This window comes from Rhipicephalus microplus, chromosome 6 (assembly GCF_043290135.1).
Source record: "Rhipicephalus microplus isolate Deutch F79 chromosome 6, USDA_Rmic, whole genome shotgun sequence".
NCBI classification, from domain to species: Eukaryota; Metazoa; Arthropoda; class Arachnida; order Ixodida; family Ixodidae; genus Rhipicephalus; species Rhipicephalus microplus.
In genome coordinates, this window is record NC_134705.1 from 66859163 (window position 1) to 66875962 (window position 16800).

The 16800-nt window shown below is 44.9% G+C and overlaps 1 protein-coding gene across 9 annotated transcripts in view; it reads left to right on the forward strand.

Annotated features, from left to right (window-relative positions):
- LOC142764790 (uncharacterized) overlaps positions 1-16800 on the forward strand; it is a 318584-nt gene that overhangs the window by 233288 nt on the left and 68496 nt on the right. For 7 of the 9 annotated variants that reach the window (XM_075865312.1, XM_075865317.1, XM_075865319.1 and 4 more), the window contains one exon: positions 11603-11644. The exons of the other annotated variants lie outside the window; for them this stretch is intronic. In XM_075865312.1, the coding sequence (XP_075721427.1) occupies positions 11603-11644 (42 nt within the window). The remainder of the gene's footprint in view (positions 1-11602; positions 11645-16800) is intronic. 9 annotated transcript variants of the gene reach the window in all.

The window sequence follows — 16800 nt, forward strand, 5'->3', positions numbered from 1 at the left end:
ATGCCCTTTATTATATCATTGTTCACAGTGGACTCTAGCGACTTGTTTTTCTCTTCTTCCGATTCAGGTAGTCTGTAAACAATGATATTGGATCTTCTGCTTTGGTTTTCAAGATCATCAATCCTTGCTTCAAGATTCGCAATCTGTTGCTGACATGACGTGACCTTTATTTCTAGGCTGGCTAATGAATCTAATTTTTTGTCTATATCGGTCAAGCGTTTTCCCTTAATTTCCTTGATGTCAGTTGCAATTTCACTAAGTTGCTTTGCTATTTGTTCTAGAGTAGGGCCGGGGTTAGTCTCAATATCGCCACTTAGCAGAAGGATCCTCCTAACAGATGACGCCACATCAAACAATATGCAACATATTCCGCAACCGAACAACCGTGGGCACGGCAACATCACCAAGAATGGATCGCCAGAACGAAAGCACTTTCCGTATCGTTTGCTTACCTGTACAAAATACAGGAAGGGATTAGATGCGACCCACATGGTGGTGATGCCGCCGTACCCAGTGCCAGCCCAGTCCTCGGGAGTGCCTTTTAAAGCCGAACCAGCAGATGACGTCCCCCAGCTACTGGTACCGTGGTGATGTGGTGGTATCTTGCTTTGGAAAACTGATGGGCTTGTCCACGATAAAGCCGGGAGATTGTCAGTCGGTTTGTGGCAGTCGGAGGCGTTCCACCCATGCGACGGTGCCACTTTAGTCGCACCAGCGCACGTTGCGTTGATGATGTGCACCAGGCCAAATATCTGTACAAAATACAGGAAGGGATTAGATGCGACCCACATGGTGGTGATGCCGCCGTACCCAGTCTGTGGTGTGACGCACGATGCAAAATTTCTCACACGCAGAGTTCAAATATGGCACAGCTTTTAATACCAGGAATAATTTCAGACTCACAGTCTTGCCTTGGGAAGTATCTGGCAACACTACTGCTCCAAGAACCTTCATGGCTTGACCACGACGTAGCATGGCCTTGCCCTCCTGACGCTCGTATTTGTGGCCTCCTGGCAGGGAGCCTACACAAAGGAATCAAATTCCCTCCAGACCCTCTGTTTACTTAGAGCTTGGGTTTGCACTTTTTGTGGTTGCGTTTATCATTCATTCCGAAGTGTTGCTGGAGAATACTTGCAACACTTCATGCGGCGTGTTCGGTGTGTTGCTGCGAGCCTCGTCAACATGGTCGACAGGACCCCTTTTTGTGCAGACCACTGCGGAACTATTTTCCCAGTCGCACTTATGCATTGTTGACCAACGCTGGCTCTTTTTTCTTCATGCATTTCTTCAAGTTTTTGCAGGTTGTTTAACTCTGCGTATTTTCGTTGCTTGAGACGACTGAAAATAGCGCTAAGAAACGGGGACACAAGAAGAAGACACACGGCACAGGCGCTAGCGCCTGTGCCGTGTGTCCCTGTGTTGTGTACCGTGTTTACCCAGGGTACCGTGTACCCTGGGTAAACCCCGTGGTACCCGGGGTACCCTGGGTACCCCGTGTACCCTGGGTACCGGACAGGGTACCGTGTACCCTGTCCCTGTACTGTGTTTAGCGCCTGTGCCGTGTGTCCTCTTCTTGTGTCCCCGTTTCTTAGCGCTATTTTCAGTCGTCACAATGCACCAACAAGCCCAAATTTCGACAGTGTTGAACTTCGTTGCTTGACAATTTATTTCTATGCTGGTGGCTTCAACAGCCTTCCCTTCCGCCCCACCGTAGTGAACTAGTGGCTGAAGTACTCGGCTACTGACCCGCAGGTTTTGGGGTCGAATCCCGTCTGCGGCAGCCGCGTTTTCAATGGAGGCGAAAATACTGTACGCCCATGTGCTGAGATTTGTGTGCACGTCAAAGAACCTCAGGTGGTATAAATTTCTGGATCTCTTCACTACGGAGTCTCTCATATTCGTATGGTGCTTTTGCGACGTTAAACCTCACATGTCAATCAATGAAACTTCTGTTTGCGGGGCTTGCTCCACTCTTCCTTAATTTGCTCTTTTTTCTGGGAATCGCACTGATTTAAAGACACATTATATCGAAAGTGAATCTTCTCTGAAAAGACGTTCTCCAAGTCGGTCATCAGCTGTTCTGAACACCACTTCATGCCTTTTGATGGGTCCACGCATCGTTCCGAACTGCCAATTCTGAGCGTTCAACTACAGGTGGCATAATAATCTTTCAAAATCTCGCATCCGCCTATACGCCCTTCCGAAACAGGTACCGTTCTCATAATTCATTTCTGTGATGCTGGTAATAGCTTTGATACTTTTGAAGAAGCGTGTTATAGCTATCCTTCTCTGTTGCCATTCAACCGAAATTGTCGAAAACTGATGATTTCTGGTGCTGTGGCATGGAGTAGCAATGCTGCTTTCTGTATCTGACTGCGTTCCTTTTCGCTTTTCGTTGGTCCGAGGTAAAAAACAAAACAAAACGGCGGCAAAACACACAGCAGTTTTCAGCAATGTTCTCAGAATTGCTGCGTCCGTGAGGGTGATGTGGGCTAAAAGCGACAAATCACCTTGTCCATGAGCAAAAAATCTCTAAATAAGCAAGTAAAATACATAATGAATTATTCCAGGTCCGAGTAAGGATCTCACCCAGGCTGTTCGAGTGGCAAGCAGGTGTTCTACCACACATTCACACTTCTGTATGAAAAGATATTGAAAATAACTTCTCCTGATCGGAAATGCAGTGATGGCAACGTTGATGCTTCACAAACACACGCGTGCAATATACAGGCTCTGCAATACAGTATGTAGTATTGCAGCAATCTTGCGCAGTACAAGAACACACTGCATCGGACGTCAGCACGTGTGATTATCATAAAGAATACGTGATTTAGCTGGCAACTCAATATAATATTTTCTTAAAGGGTTCCTACAACACTTTTTGAGCAAGGTCAGAAAAGGCTGCTGACAGGTGGTATAGGCTGCCGACAACACGCGAGTCAATTATTATAGTGCAGCACGCACCCAAGAGTTTCAAAAAAGTATCAAAACTAGCTAATATTACGTTCTGTTTTCTTGACAAATGACAGAAGACGCTCAAAAATCACTCATAGAAAGTTCATCTATCAGCCATTGACTGATTCGAATATGGCGCACTCGGTCGTTACAAATATCGCCACGGGAGGCCGTGACTTGTTCATGCGTGCGTTCACTTCTGGCTGGCATGGTGGATGGATGTGTTTTACGAGGGCACGATCCACTGCGCAGATGAACGTTTTTGCATGTTTTGAGCTTGGTTTTATAAATAATAAGGCAGCAGTGTAAACATCACGGGCACTTATTACATGAACGGCTATGTGGGGGGAGGGGTCAGTCCCCTGGCATTTACTTGTATATGTGTGTGTGCTTTTTTCGCCTTCCAACCCACGATTGGTGTGCACGTACACGGAACATGCAAAATTTAAAATAGAGCTTGAAGGTTTGTACGCCGTGTTTAGTAATTATCGAAAGAAACAACGCAGCAGGACAATCGGTGTCAAAAAGACAGTAAAAAATTGTAAAATGTCCAGGATGCGGGTGGGTTATAAAATGGCAGCTAGTGCAGACGCGAATGCACAGACTGCTGACGTCAAGTCTAGGCAATGTAAGGTCGAGAAAAAATAGGAAAATGATAGTTGCCCATAGTGCACTGCTGATGATAATCGCCAAGCTAGAGACTGCGTTGGCAGCTGAGAAAGAAAAAACGAGGGCTATGGAAAAAAAGGCTTAGGGCAGCCGAGGAGGCACAAGCTAAGGTGAACAAAGAAGTGACCTATCTGGAGAACGATAGCGCACCTGCACCCAGAACGCCGGATAAGAGAGGAAAAACAGGTCCGAAAAAAAAAACAGATTCCACCGGTTCGATGCCGTGGTTCAGCGAACTAGTGGCGGGCGTGGGAGGTAAGAAAGCTACAAGCGGTACAAGCGTAGGTAACCTCCAAGTGGGAGAAACTCTAGCAGAACCATCGGAGCACCTATAATTGCCGGGGACTCGAATTTCAATTGATGCGCAGATGGAATCAAAAAGAGAGTTAGCGGCGACAATAGGGTGTCAGTAGGGACGCTCCGACGAATCAAGCTGAAAGCATTCATGAGGCAAGCGAGTGCAAAACTCACAATGAAGGCTAAACAATGAAACCTCGTAATAATTGCGGATGGTCTAAACGATGTCTCAAATGAAGAATTGGCGGGACTAGTGAACAAAATGGCGGTAGGAGTCGATGATATGCGTGCTTTTTCACCTCAGGTACTGGTGAAATATGCACGATACCTGAGGTAACGGAGCGTGACGAAAACCTCCAAAGCAGCGGTTGTCAACAAAAACAAGCAGATATGGTAGATGAGTGGATGGAAAGACTTTGAGGTGGTGGAGTTACCAGAGAGGTGCATAGAAAGGGTGGTTTTCAACGTGATAGAATTCACTTCGGGAGATGGCTAGGTAGTGAGGTGGGGTGGCGACTTGCAGGCCGTGCAATAGCTTTTTTTGGGGCACTCAGGTCCTTCGGGTTCCAGGATAGCTAGTAACGGAGAAAACTTGTAGGGGTACTTTTTGACAGGCGGTATAGAAAGATACAATTCCAAATTGGCACCAATATTTGAGACACGTAGAGTCCGGGGGAAAAATTGACGTAGGTGCGAGGACCGAGCAAATTTGACGAAAGTATTTTACCATGCAAGGTGGCAGGAATAGGTTGAAGTGGGCAGAGATAAAAGAACAGCAAAGGTGGAGAAGCTGATGGTATAAGAGCTTGCATAAACACATCCCAGGGGCATGTAAGGACCACCTAGCAATTCGGCCTAGGCATGAGAATATTGTAAGAGAATAGAAGGCAGCAGAAGCAGGCCATTAATGCATAAAAGTGCACACCGACAAAGGGTCAAGCAGGAGTACTGGGAACATTTATGGCGAAAAGGGAATGTGGCAGGGCAGATGAGGCTCCTGGGTTTTGTATACTTAGGGATAGGGGCAAAAGCAGGAGAGGAAAACCGAGAAATACTGCAGTGCATAGAAATTGACAAGAAATAATTATTAAAGGAGTGTTGCGTAGTTATATTAGGGGATAAGAATGCACCTATGAAAAATATGAATGGATATACTCACCGAACTGGCAGAATGCTAATGAATATGTGTGAAATGCATCAATTGATCATTTAAAACAGTATTGAGAAGTAAGAACGGCAGATTACATAGAAAGTGGAAGGGCTACACTGAACGATAGATTACACAATGATGTCACATAAGATGTATGACCGGCTAAGGATGATGAACATAGGTGAATATGGTTCAAGAAGCTTAGGTAGTGATTTGAAACGCATCAAGCTGAGCTTTAGGAGATAAATGGAATTGGGAAGGATGCATTTGGAGCAACTACATGGTAGCATTCATTCAGAAAGGAAATTGCGAATAACAACCAAAACTATGAAGGAAATATTCAACTAGAACACTAAAACATAGTGGAAATACACAAAAATTACCTTAATTGCAATAGTTAGATATTGCTTAGCTACGAATCAAATCAACTGGAAAAGAAGGCACGAACCCAAGAGCTGGTGGGATGAACAAGTTAAAAGAGTCCTTGTAAGACGTCAGGAAGTCTCCAGGGAAAACAGGTATGCTAAAAAAGCAGTGAACCAGAAGATGATGTCAAAATTTATTGGGATAACTTTTTGAGTCGCAGAAGAGAAGGACCCGATCTGATCAGTGATAATATTAGAAGAAAGGGGGGCCCAAATGGATAACTAAAGTTGAAGAAATGATAGAAAGGCAGCTGCAAAGTTTTCGAACTATCTCTACTCTCTGAGTATTAGGACAAGCGTGGAACAGAGGTTGAAAACTAGAGTTCAATTAGTAAGGCTAAATGAGCATGAGGCAAAGGATTATATAAAAACAATGATAAAAGATTTTAACACCAGGAAAGTGCTGCATGCGCCATACGAGATGAGGGTGCACTAATTAAGCACAGTGGCTTCACTGAGCCAACAAGAGTGGGAAAGGGCAGAGAACAGGGCTCCTACTAGCACTTCAACAGGCGCTGACGGCATCACAGTTCTGCTACTAAGAAACTAGCGCCAAACTAAAATCAAACATTAAGAAAGGCAGCAAGCAGAACAATAAATAGTGGGGAAGCCCCCAATGGGTAAAAATTAAGCAGAATGAGCATGATCTATAAATTAAAGGGGAACAAAGCTGATATAAACAACAACCGTTCTATAACAGTGACATCAGTAGTTTACAGGCTGGTGAGCAGATAGTCAAGGAAAGGGTACAGACATGGGTGGAAAGTGAAGGGGTGCTGGGAGAGCAACAAAGTGGGTTCCGTAAACAAAAGAGGTTAGAGGATAATATTTTTTCATTGATGCAGCGTAGTAAAATAGCTAAAAAAGAACAGAAGCCTCTACGGCTGGCATTGCTACAAAAAAAAACTAATCTTCTAAATGATATCTTTATAAGTAAGAGGGCACTTATAAAATGGGAAGAACAGGTATCCGAACCTATAGAAATACAACGATGGCTTTCACGGGGGTCTCCCTTGTCACCTTTGTTATTTGTGCTGTATCTACAGGAACTAGGAGCCAAATTGAAGAGGAGTCGACTCGGCTTCAGCCCCGCTTTTGCGAAGCAACGAAAATGCGTTGAACAGTTATTTCCACCATTAATGTATGCAGATAATATAGTTTTATTAGCCGACAACAAAGAATTCGTGCAGAGATTGATAGACATCTGTGGCAATGAGGGAGATGATTTTGAATGGTAACGAAGACAGTGAGCGTAAGATACAAGAAATCACTCTAGAAGTAGTGGATAGTTACAAATATTCGGGGGTATGGATGAAGAACAGGGCCGAATACCTAAAAAACCACGAAAGATCCGCAATTAGTAAGGGTAGCAGGAATGCAGCTGCGAAGAAAAATGGAGCACTGTGTAACTACGATGGGTATGACGTTGTGACAGGTATTTGGAAAGGTGTCATGGTCCCACGTTTGACGTTCGATAATTTGGTCTTGTGCATAAGATTGGTGGTTCAATCAAGACTGGAAATGGAACAACGTGGCATAGGTAGACTTGCTTTGGAACCACACAGAAACACCACAAATCAGAGGGTACAGGGTGACATGCGATGGACTTCGTTCGAGTGCAGGAAGCTAGCAGCAAGATTGAATTTGAGGAGCAACTGAGGAAAATGGGAGAAGAGAGTTGGGCTAAGAAAGATTTCAGCTACTCGTACGGGCTGTTTCACACGCAGGAGAAATGTCGAAGAGTGTGGCATTGTCATGCGGCCAGCAATGCAACAACGCACCCTGAGCCGCTCGCTTGCGCGCATATTATTCTGAAGTGGAGTTTTCAACCAAGTCCGCTGCTACAGCGGCTCTTGCTTGCCGCATTGCTGGCCAGTGCGCAGATATTATTGGTAGTGCAGGAACTGGGCCGATGATTTGCACTAAACGTTGTGTGGCGTCCACCTATGAGCCTTTATTTGAAATAACATGGCGCCACAAGCAGAATTCGACAGCATACTTCTTTGCTCTCTCGAAACGCCGTGGCGCTGTGTGCATTCATGAATATTCTTTCACTGTGTGGACCCCGCACTAAGATAGGGCGAGGAATCATCACACGACAATCAGCACGCAATGTAAGCTGTCTTGATTTGACATAGATTGAAAAACACTAACTCGTAAGAGCTGAAGTACTGCACCAGCTTGACACAATAAAACATATGGGATTGAATTCAGGAATGTCTAGAGGAGAACAGAGCCTGAACGTGTCTCAGCACGACAACATTTTATTGCCAAAAGACTCGCTGACTGGCTACGAAATGCAGCGTTGTTTTTACAACAGAGTTTAATAATGTTAAGTCGCTATTCTTCTGGCATATGAAACATGTTAAACCAGGCAAATAACACAGTGTGTGCTCTTCAGACCATAAAAAATACAAAAAAACGTGCGACGTATAAGCTTCTCTTTTATTGACCTCAATCTGGATCTTGTGATGCGCACGCTCCCATTGTTGATTGATTGATTGATTGATTGATATGGGTGGTTTAACGTTCCAAAACCACCATATGATTACGAGGGACGCCGTAGTGAAGGGCTCCCGAAATTTCGACCACCTGGGGTTTTTTATAGTGCACCAAAATCTGAGCACATGGACCTACGACATTTCCGCCTCCTCTGCCATTGTTAACGAACAGGACATGCTGTAATAGAACACATAATTGACACCATGAGTTCACGGCCATCTAGAATGAGCGCCTTCATTGCCACCTCAGAAGACATGAACTTGGAAGCGTCACGAGTGCGTTTTCATGCCGGGATTCAGTCCTTTCTGTTATGATCAAATATTGTCGAGAATAAGCTCGTTCATGTGGTTGTTCTATTCTAAATCATTTTTGAATTCATTGCTAGAGAGACCACGCGTGGTGCGTGCTCATTATCGTGGCTTCGTCATCCAAGCTTACTGCGACACGCACACAATTACGAACATTCGGAACGCACACAGTGTCACGATGTAACGACACATGAATTGATTGATTTGTGGGGTTTAACGTCCCAAAACCACCATTTGATTATGAGAGACGCCGTAGTGGAGGTCTCCGGAAATTTCGACCACCTGGGGTTCTTTAACGTGCACCCAAATGTGAGTACACGGGCCTACTACATTTCCGCCTTCATCGGAAATGCAGCCGCCGCAGCCGGGACGACACATGAAACAAGGTATACTATCATATACTGTTTCTAGGGCTCCTATAATAAGAATAAAGGCTGATAGGTTGGCGTTGGACAACGCTTAGTGCAGACATGCGTTGATGTTTCAGCAGGTCCACACGGAAACATTTGAAAAAACTGCGCGGCTATTCGGGACAAAAAAAGAAAGCATGAGCGAGTTCGTTGTTCTTTGTTTTTTTGTATCACATCTTGCACGCCGGTTGTTTTTGGAAATGACTAGTGCAGGGTATCGGCCCAGTTTCAGCATTACCAATGATATTGGTGCGCTGGCCGATAATGCGGCACGTGTCCGGCCATAGCAGACGACGCGGCTGAACTCTACACCCAAGCGTATGCGCACACGTGAGCTGCTGTTGGAAGACGATTGCAGCACTAGTCACATCCCACATTTCCGACGAGTATGAAACAGCTTGTACATGAAGAACGGTAATACTAAATGGAGGAAGCGAACTCGAAAATCATCAAGCAAGTCAGAATGCCAATATCAGAATGCCAAGCCTGAAGGAAACATCGGTTAAGAAGAAGGGGAAGAAAATGGAGAGGGGCGTGTGGAAGATTGGAATACTTACAAAATCATCCCTGTAGACCTACCGAACTTTCAAGCAGGACATTGCAAAAGAAAAGATCGACAATAATTCTCGGGCTAGTTCACTGCAGTTCGAGACGAGAACGGAAGTACTGCGGACCAAGGCTATCTAGCCAAATACGAAGGCAAAGACCCGGTATGTAGTGCGAGTGGAGAGGAGGAGCAAGCGGCTGAAGATTTGATAATGTTCTGTAAAAAGCTCTATCCCATCGTACAAGATAATGGCCCAGAATTTTTCAAAGCATTGGGGTTTAGGAACAGTGAAGGCAAAATAGACTTTAATTGTGTAGAAGCAACCAGGAGGAGACAAACTGATTAGTGGCCACAATTAAGGTGCGGGTGAAATTCAATCTTTCAACACATAGTGATAGCACTCAACTTTACGGCCAGGTGGTCTGAGCCATCACCCTATTTACAGGGCACAGCCAGTTACACCAAATCCTCCGTCCATGCGCGCTCGATCACACTAAAAATTCCGTGCATTCGAAGAAAAAAATTGAAAAAGTGCTCAAGATCACCAGGTGCGCGTGGCGTATCCTCTTGGCCTTGCTCCCTGATTGCTCCCTGTTTAGCTTCCAGCACTTTCTTAGAGGTGAGAGAAGAGAGAATGCCATTGCAGCATCCGAAAAAGTTTCGTAAGTCCCCTGGTACTGGACAGATTCTTAAAATTTAGTGGCATTGAATCCATGAAGCAATAAGCTCTTCCAGTGAAATGATTTCATGGTTACTTGAAAAAGTTCATCAGGGCCCCTTTATTACCACATAGAGGGTGCGTATCAGGTTCGGAAACATTTCACGTGGATGATTTTCTCGTGGTTCACAGTATGCTACGCATTACGCAGAATGAAGCCATTTACAAAAGCTTAACGGACACAAGCCACTATAAAGTTTATTTGTTTCATTGTGGCAATTCATACTTGAATCTTCTCCACTAACACCCTACTATAAATTTATGCACCAAGTGGTTGAAGTATGCACTAAGGATAGAATATTGCTAATGTGTCCACCTCTTATGAGGGAAGCCTAAAAGTTTCCCGCTATTTCCAACGCCAAGTCACATTGAAAGACTCTGCTAAATTAATTGTACACTGGTACATGTGTGCCTTTTGAATGTTTCAAACTTCACAGTTATTCAAAGTTAACAAGTAAAACTTGCAGTCACCAAAATATGCCACACATTACGCGTACTACAAAGCTTGCATGAAAAAAAATCACAGATTTGCCGTAAAGACGAAGCAATGAACGTGATAGCAATAAATTGGAAGGTCACGCGCGGAATTGCGAGCAGATAGAAATGTTCCCCGCGTTTCTCACGCACAAAGGACGCACAAAACGTACTGACATGTACAGACTGACGCGAATAAGTGTCTCAGCTGTTACTTCGCGGTGTCTTGAAAGCGCGCCCGTTTTGCAAACGGAGGCTGTTCAACGATTGCAGTAACCTTTTGTGCGCCCGGTAACTGCAACGAAATTGTTCCGACAAAACTCAAAGGCTACCCAAGACCTACGATTCTCCACGCTGCAAGATAAGCGCGCGCGACCTTGCGTACACCCCCTTATTCTCTACGCGGGCCAAATTACGCGTGAGATGAGAGCCGCCGCGCGCTCACTGCGCCATCTTGCTGATAATGCTGAATACATGATAGTTCCTCCTCCCCCCTCCTAATATACCCCCGAGATGCCCGTCAACAGCGGTAAGTGGTATATGTGAATAGCTTGCCGTTTGATCGGTGAAGGAGGTATCTGTCGGTGGCTCAGTGGTTAACGGCTCGCATTCACGACGCGGAGGTCCCACGTTCTGTTCTGCGCGCCAGAGTTTTTTCTGGAATTTTTTCTTTCTTGTGTTTTATTGTATACAGATACGTATACATATGCGGTGCATGACATTGATGCTGATGGCCATGTCGACGCCGACAGGAAAATTCACCTGAGAGTGTCTATATAATTGCGATCGCAATTATAACCAGAGGAAAGTAAACTCTGCAAAACAATTCAGCCAGTGCTCCCGTAACATCATGGAGAAACTTAATAGCATTGCCGTTTGCAGCGCAAGACTGCTAACGAAGGGTATCTAACTAAGCGTTCAGTGGGAAACGAAACTTGGTACTCTTAATAAAAGTGCGGTGTCCGGTTATGGGACAACCAACGTGCATTTAAATACTGTCGTTCACTAAAAGTGTTATTGCTCTAACAGTGCTAATCAAACAACTTACAGCAACTATGCAAGTGCTGCAGATAAACAATATATACAGAAGTGCTTTTGCGCACTTAGGCATCTCCCTTTACAAATTTTCATGATATAATCTTTCCAGTCTCCGCCACGATCAGGCCCCATTCCTCATCAGCCAAGTGGGGTAAGTGTTTCATCCTAAGTTGAAATATGAGTGATGAAATAACGGTGGCCCTGCATGCTTCTGGTGTAGACTTTTTTTATTGTATTTCGTGTGAACCTACCACACCAACAAAAATCTATATGTAATAGAATAAAAGGTAGATACTTTTAAATCTTGTAGTTTTCAAGCCGATCAGCTTTTGAGAAGAAGCCAAGTGGTGTGCGCTTTAAGCAATGCTTACAACTTTGCGTGAACAGCACGAAGGTTTGCGCAGTCATAGCAGCACTTAATACGTCCCCTATAATTTTTTTGGATTCGTAATCTGCTGCTGTCTCAAGAAATATGTATTCTCGTGAAAATCGACAATATGGCATTTTTCATGGCAGCTCCATAAACACTGGTCCATAACTATGTGCGCAGTAGAGTATTTGCGTCTACGTGTATATTGTTTCCAATCGTCATGCTATACCTTTCATCCACCACTGCGATCAAGCCCTTTCATGGCCCAAGTTGGGTTAGTGCTTCCTCCAACACCGGTGAATTGCGAGTTCTATGGATAAAGGTCCTTTGCTTCAATTTTCCTTTTTCGGACATGGAAAACTATGCCGGATATCATTTGGCTAGCGGAACACAGAATTGGCATACAACTCTTTACACACGATTAGAGGCTTAGTGCTAAGAGACAGATATATAAGCAACCATTACAGGTGCATCAGAACATATCTGAAAGTTTATGTGAAGCACAGGAAAGGTAGAGCTCAATTGTAACTTTTTTAATATTTGCTGCGGAAACCACTTTAGATAAAAAGAAATTGATAACAAGCCAGTGGTCAACGCCTTTGATATTTCTAAAACTACAGCAGACTTTGTCCTGAGGCGAAGGCCAGAAGGAAGCCGCGATAACTGTAGCGAGCAGTCATCGTGATGTAGAAAAAGACTTGCCTTGCGAGACAAAATGGTTATCGTTGCTTCAAGTGTTTCGCGGGAAAACACCAGAGGGCTGTTGTTGGGTTCTAAATTCTCACAATCAAAGTGAAGATGGTATGCACTACAATTCTGGAGGGAGTGACCGTTAGAGCAAGTATATGCTTATTATCTGGCTAACAAGTCTGTTATATTCCCGTTGAAAGGACTTTTTTGCGATGCACACGTGTATACTAATTTCACGACACTTGATAACGCACTTGAAAGCGTGCGCACATTATACATGTGTTGTGTTACGAAGAAAATACACATCTGTGGACTAACTAAAGCTGGATAATCGATGATAAGAGATTAGAATAATATTTCAAGCACCACATGCCGCAATCCAGTGTAATATTTACCAGCATACGCTGTTTTTCTCAAGGGCCACCAGTGCCTTTTAGTTCACTGAAAAATGGGCCACAGCGGATAGTATTTTTTGTACCTTTTCACGACTTGGGCTGATCTGGTCACGCTCTACAGTGGGTCCTTGTGCATTCTAGTCCTCTCTGAAAGTCTCGGCCTTTTTAGTTTTCTTCGGTGAGATTGAAGGGACAGGAAAGCAGTTGAAGCACTTTTTTTTTGTCCCACAGGAGTGGTAATGAAGGACAGCAAAGCCCTAATCTCCACTGTTCCCGTAGTATTTGCACCACTTGTGCGTACTAACCCAATAGCTATTTTTTTCTCTTGCTATCAGTTCTCTTCTCGACCATGACGTGACGCTGTAGCCAGCGTCTTTTGAGGCAGTGGAAGTCATTTCTTGTATAAACAACCACCACTACCAGTGGTGATTACGTGCGCGTGCTCTGTAATTAGAAGGTGACAACGTCAGCATGGTATGGCAGTCAACAAACGCATAGCACAGGTAGTATATCATCGAAACAAGGGAACTCTGCACAACACACGAGCAAGCATGAGCGTCATATACAACAAAACAAGTAGTGTGAATGCCTTTCAGCAATTAGGAGCAGTCATTCGAGCAGGCAAAATCTGCTTTTGGAGCAGCAACCTCTGTGTTAAGAGCATGCACGGGCTTCTCATGATACACGCAGAGAAACAAAGTTTAGCTTTAATTTATTTTATTGTTCCCTCAGTCTTTACTCTCACTCATACAGAAGCATTATTGCCACAAAATTAGCGCTGAAATAAACAAAAGCAGGGTTGTATACAGAAGCGTTGATGAAAAACAGTGAAAGGTATTGCACCAACAATTAAGCTACCTTCACTATAAAGTTCTCGCTGCGAGTGCGCACGCAAGTTCCTCACACATGCGTGAGTGAATACGAGAGGGGTCAAAGCCAGCCAAATACATTGTCTTGATAGGAAAGAGGGTACTGCGACTAATATCCCCCCCCCTCTTTTCCTGAAGGGGAACCCTGAGCACGTCTATGCACCCCCCCCCCAAGCATTCAAAGCTGTTTTAGCAGCAAAACCCCATTATTACGTACACGCGTGCCGAGAACGCGGTTAACTTCGCACTAAAGCTAGTATATGTTAACCACCATGAACCAATTCGCATCTCTTCACCTGTGTCATTGGCGCTAAAGGAGGAATAAATACAGTGCCACAAGAAATATTGCTCAGCGGGCCCTCCTCAAAGCTATTTTTTTCTGTTCGTAAAATTTCGGAAATGATTGGCACTGTCGTATGGCCGACTGACGACACGTAGTGGCACCAAGAAGGAACGTTTTGAAAGTACTTCGGAGACCTGGATACGCAGCGACTGGTACACTGACAAAGCGGAAATAAGCAGCTGTGCTCAATAAATGCGCACCGCGATCTGCTACTCAGCGAAAAAAAGACACAACTTTTTTTTTTTAGGCACGGTACTGTCACACGAAGACGATTGTCTACTGGCTAGTTGCATGCAACGGTTCGCCTACTAGGCGCACACCATGCCAAAGCAATTGCATTCACATGGCTTCAGATAACGTACAGATGCGGCAATAAAGCTATTACGCTGGCGCAATGATGCGACCTCTCCACCAGCGATGCTTTAGTGGTACTAGTGGCAGACTGAGGTGAACTTGGGTTGTAGGACTATAGAAGCGTGCAGCATGGTTACAATAGCACTACGCTTGCTACCTCGGTGCCCACAATCCACAATGCTGAAACCTGAAATAACGACTTTCGTTCACTTCTGCAACGTGGTGCTCGCTGAACACGGTCCGGTATAACAGTCGAGGCGGCAGCGATCAGCACCCTGTGTCTCACATAGTCGCAAGCCGTTGAAATCGTGTATTAGGTCTAAAGTGGCGCTACGCCAAAAACGTAGGCTTTTTGTCGGTGATGTCATACAGGTGCGCTTTTCAGAGGTCGGCACATCGCCATCGTTCTTTGCCAGTGGTTACCAGAACAGTATCTGTCGAAATCGCGCAGAAGCGGGAATAATTATTCGGCTGATTCGGTGCTCTTGCAGTTGCGTAACTGTGCGCCAATGCGGAGGCGCAAGTGTACAAGATGGTGACCATCACGTAATATCCGCTTATATGCGGATATTACGTGACTCCTGTTTACAATATTTTCATTCCAAAATCAACTCTTGGCGTTGCAATGGCGCAAATCAAACAGGAAACACCCCTTTAGTTTAGTATGGCACAGTGATTTCTAGTTGACCCAGGTTGGCGTATTTGGCACAGGTTTGCCACCACCACCACACACATCGTCACTTCAGTCAGGCTGGCTCATCAGTGTTTCAGAAATTTAACGTTACAATACAACAGTTGAAAAACCAAGAACAATATGAAATCCTGCTAAGAAAACGTTTTGCTCAGCTACCAAAGCATGTTCAGAAAGCGTCCCAACACTATTGTAAGCGCATTCGTGTTCTAGAAGTGCGGCAGTCCCACCTTTAATATGTGTAGCAGGGTTCTTTGGTCTCTAAGGAATATATTGGTGATAATAAACTAATAAGTTCACACACTTGATGCAAAAGGTGGTTCAAAGGTTGTATTTACACGACACCAAAAATCTGGTCCAAATGCTGTATCCAACACTAAGCCTGATCTATTCTGTAGGAAGAAAGGCACCCAGAAACGCGAGATCACACGACGCTGCGGCACTTGTAGTGTCTCACAATGAAGGACAATTTTAAAGTTAGAGTATTTAGAAGATGACGCAACCCAAGGCTGCCAGGCCACTATGTAACGTCCGCTTCACCTGCAATTTTTAACGAAGATGCATAGATGAACATTACATCTCTTTTTAAACTGCTTGTGCTAGGACACAAAGTTCGTTGAACGAAGTGTTCTGAGACATCTCCGAAGAGGCTATGTGCCACAAGAAATTTCCGCTAGAGTTGATGATTTCTACTTGACCAGTCACATGAGCAGTTCATTAGGTGTAATAAAAATAATAACGACTAAGTTTCTCACGCTTGTTTGAGCGTGCCATCTAAGCAGAATTAGACTCAGTGATGACGTAGTAAAAGACACACGATGTTTATTACAATTCCCAAGGAACTATTACAGTAAACACTTCGGTACAAATTGTACAATGCAAAAAGAGAGAAAGACTAAGCCTGATTAAGCAAATGATTGACGAGAGTTCAAGGAAGAATGTTCAAAAACCTGATGGCAAGACTGGCGGTTCGATGGACAAAAAGGTGCTGCGCCGTAGGCGGTACAAAGATACTACGGGCAAGCTCACGTCTTGAAGTGCGACGCTTTGCAACTATGACGTCTGATGTTTTAGGAACGAGGCTCGTTAAGCCGCATGTTTTTTCTTACCGGTTCGTAACCACCTAGTTGTATCACTCGATCATCAGGTAGCGGCAGTGTGTGTGATAGACAGTTGGACGGACTACGCAGCAGTCAAGCCGCATAGGAGACGCGATGCTCCATGCAGGGAATGGCGAGCCCGTCCAGTGCACAGGTTGCGTCGAGACGCGATGCTAGGCGGTACGATGACGATTAGCAGGGCCATGTCATTCTCTGTGCTGAACAGCTGGCCGCGGAGACGCCTTGCCGAGAAGCAGTAGACCTGGCGGCAACGCCGTACCAGCTGATGGTGTGACGGCAGCACCGTAGACAGGCACGTTTCAAGGTCAAAAGCTTGATCGCTGGAGTCCAATTCTTCGGCCCGCTGTCTTTCGTCTGCCGCTTCTTTGGCTCATCCCCAGCCACAAAACTTCTCGTCCTGTAATCATCACACATGACCAAATTGTGGCGCACCACCTCTATGGGCATCCCGCCGTGGTGGTCTAGTGGCTGAGG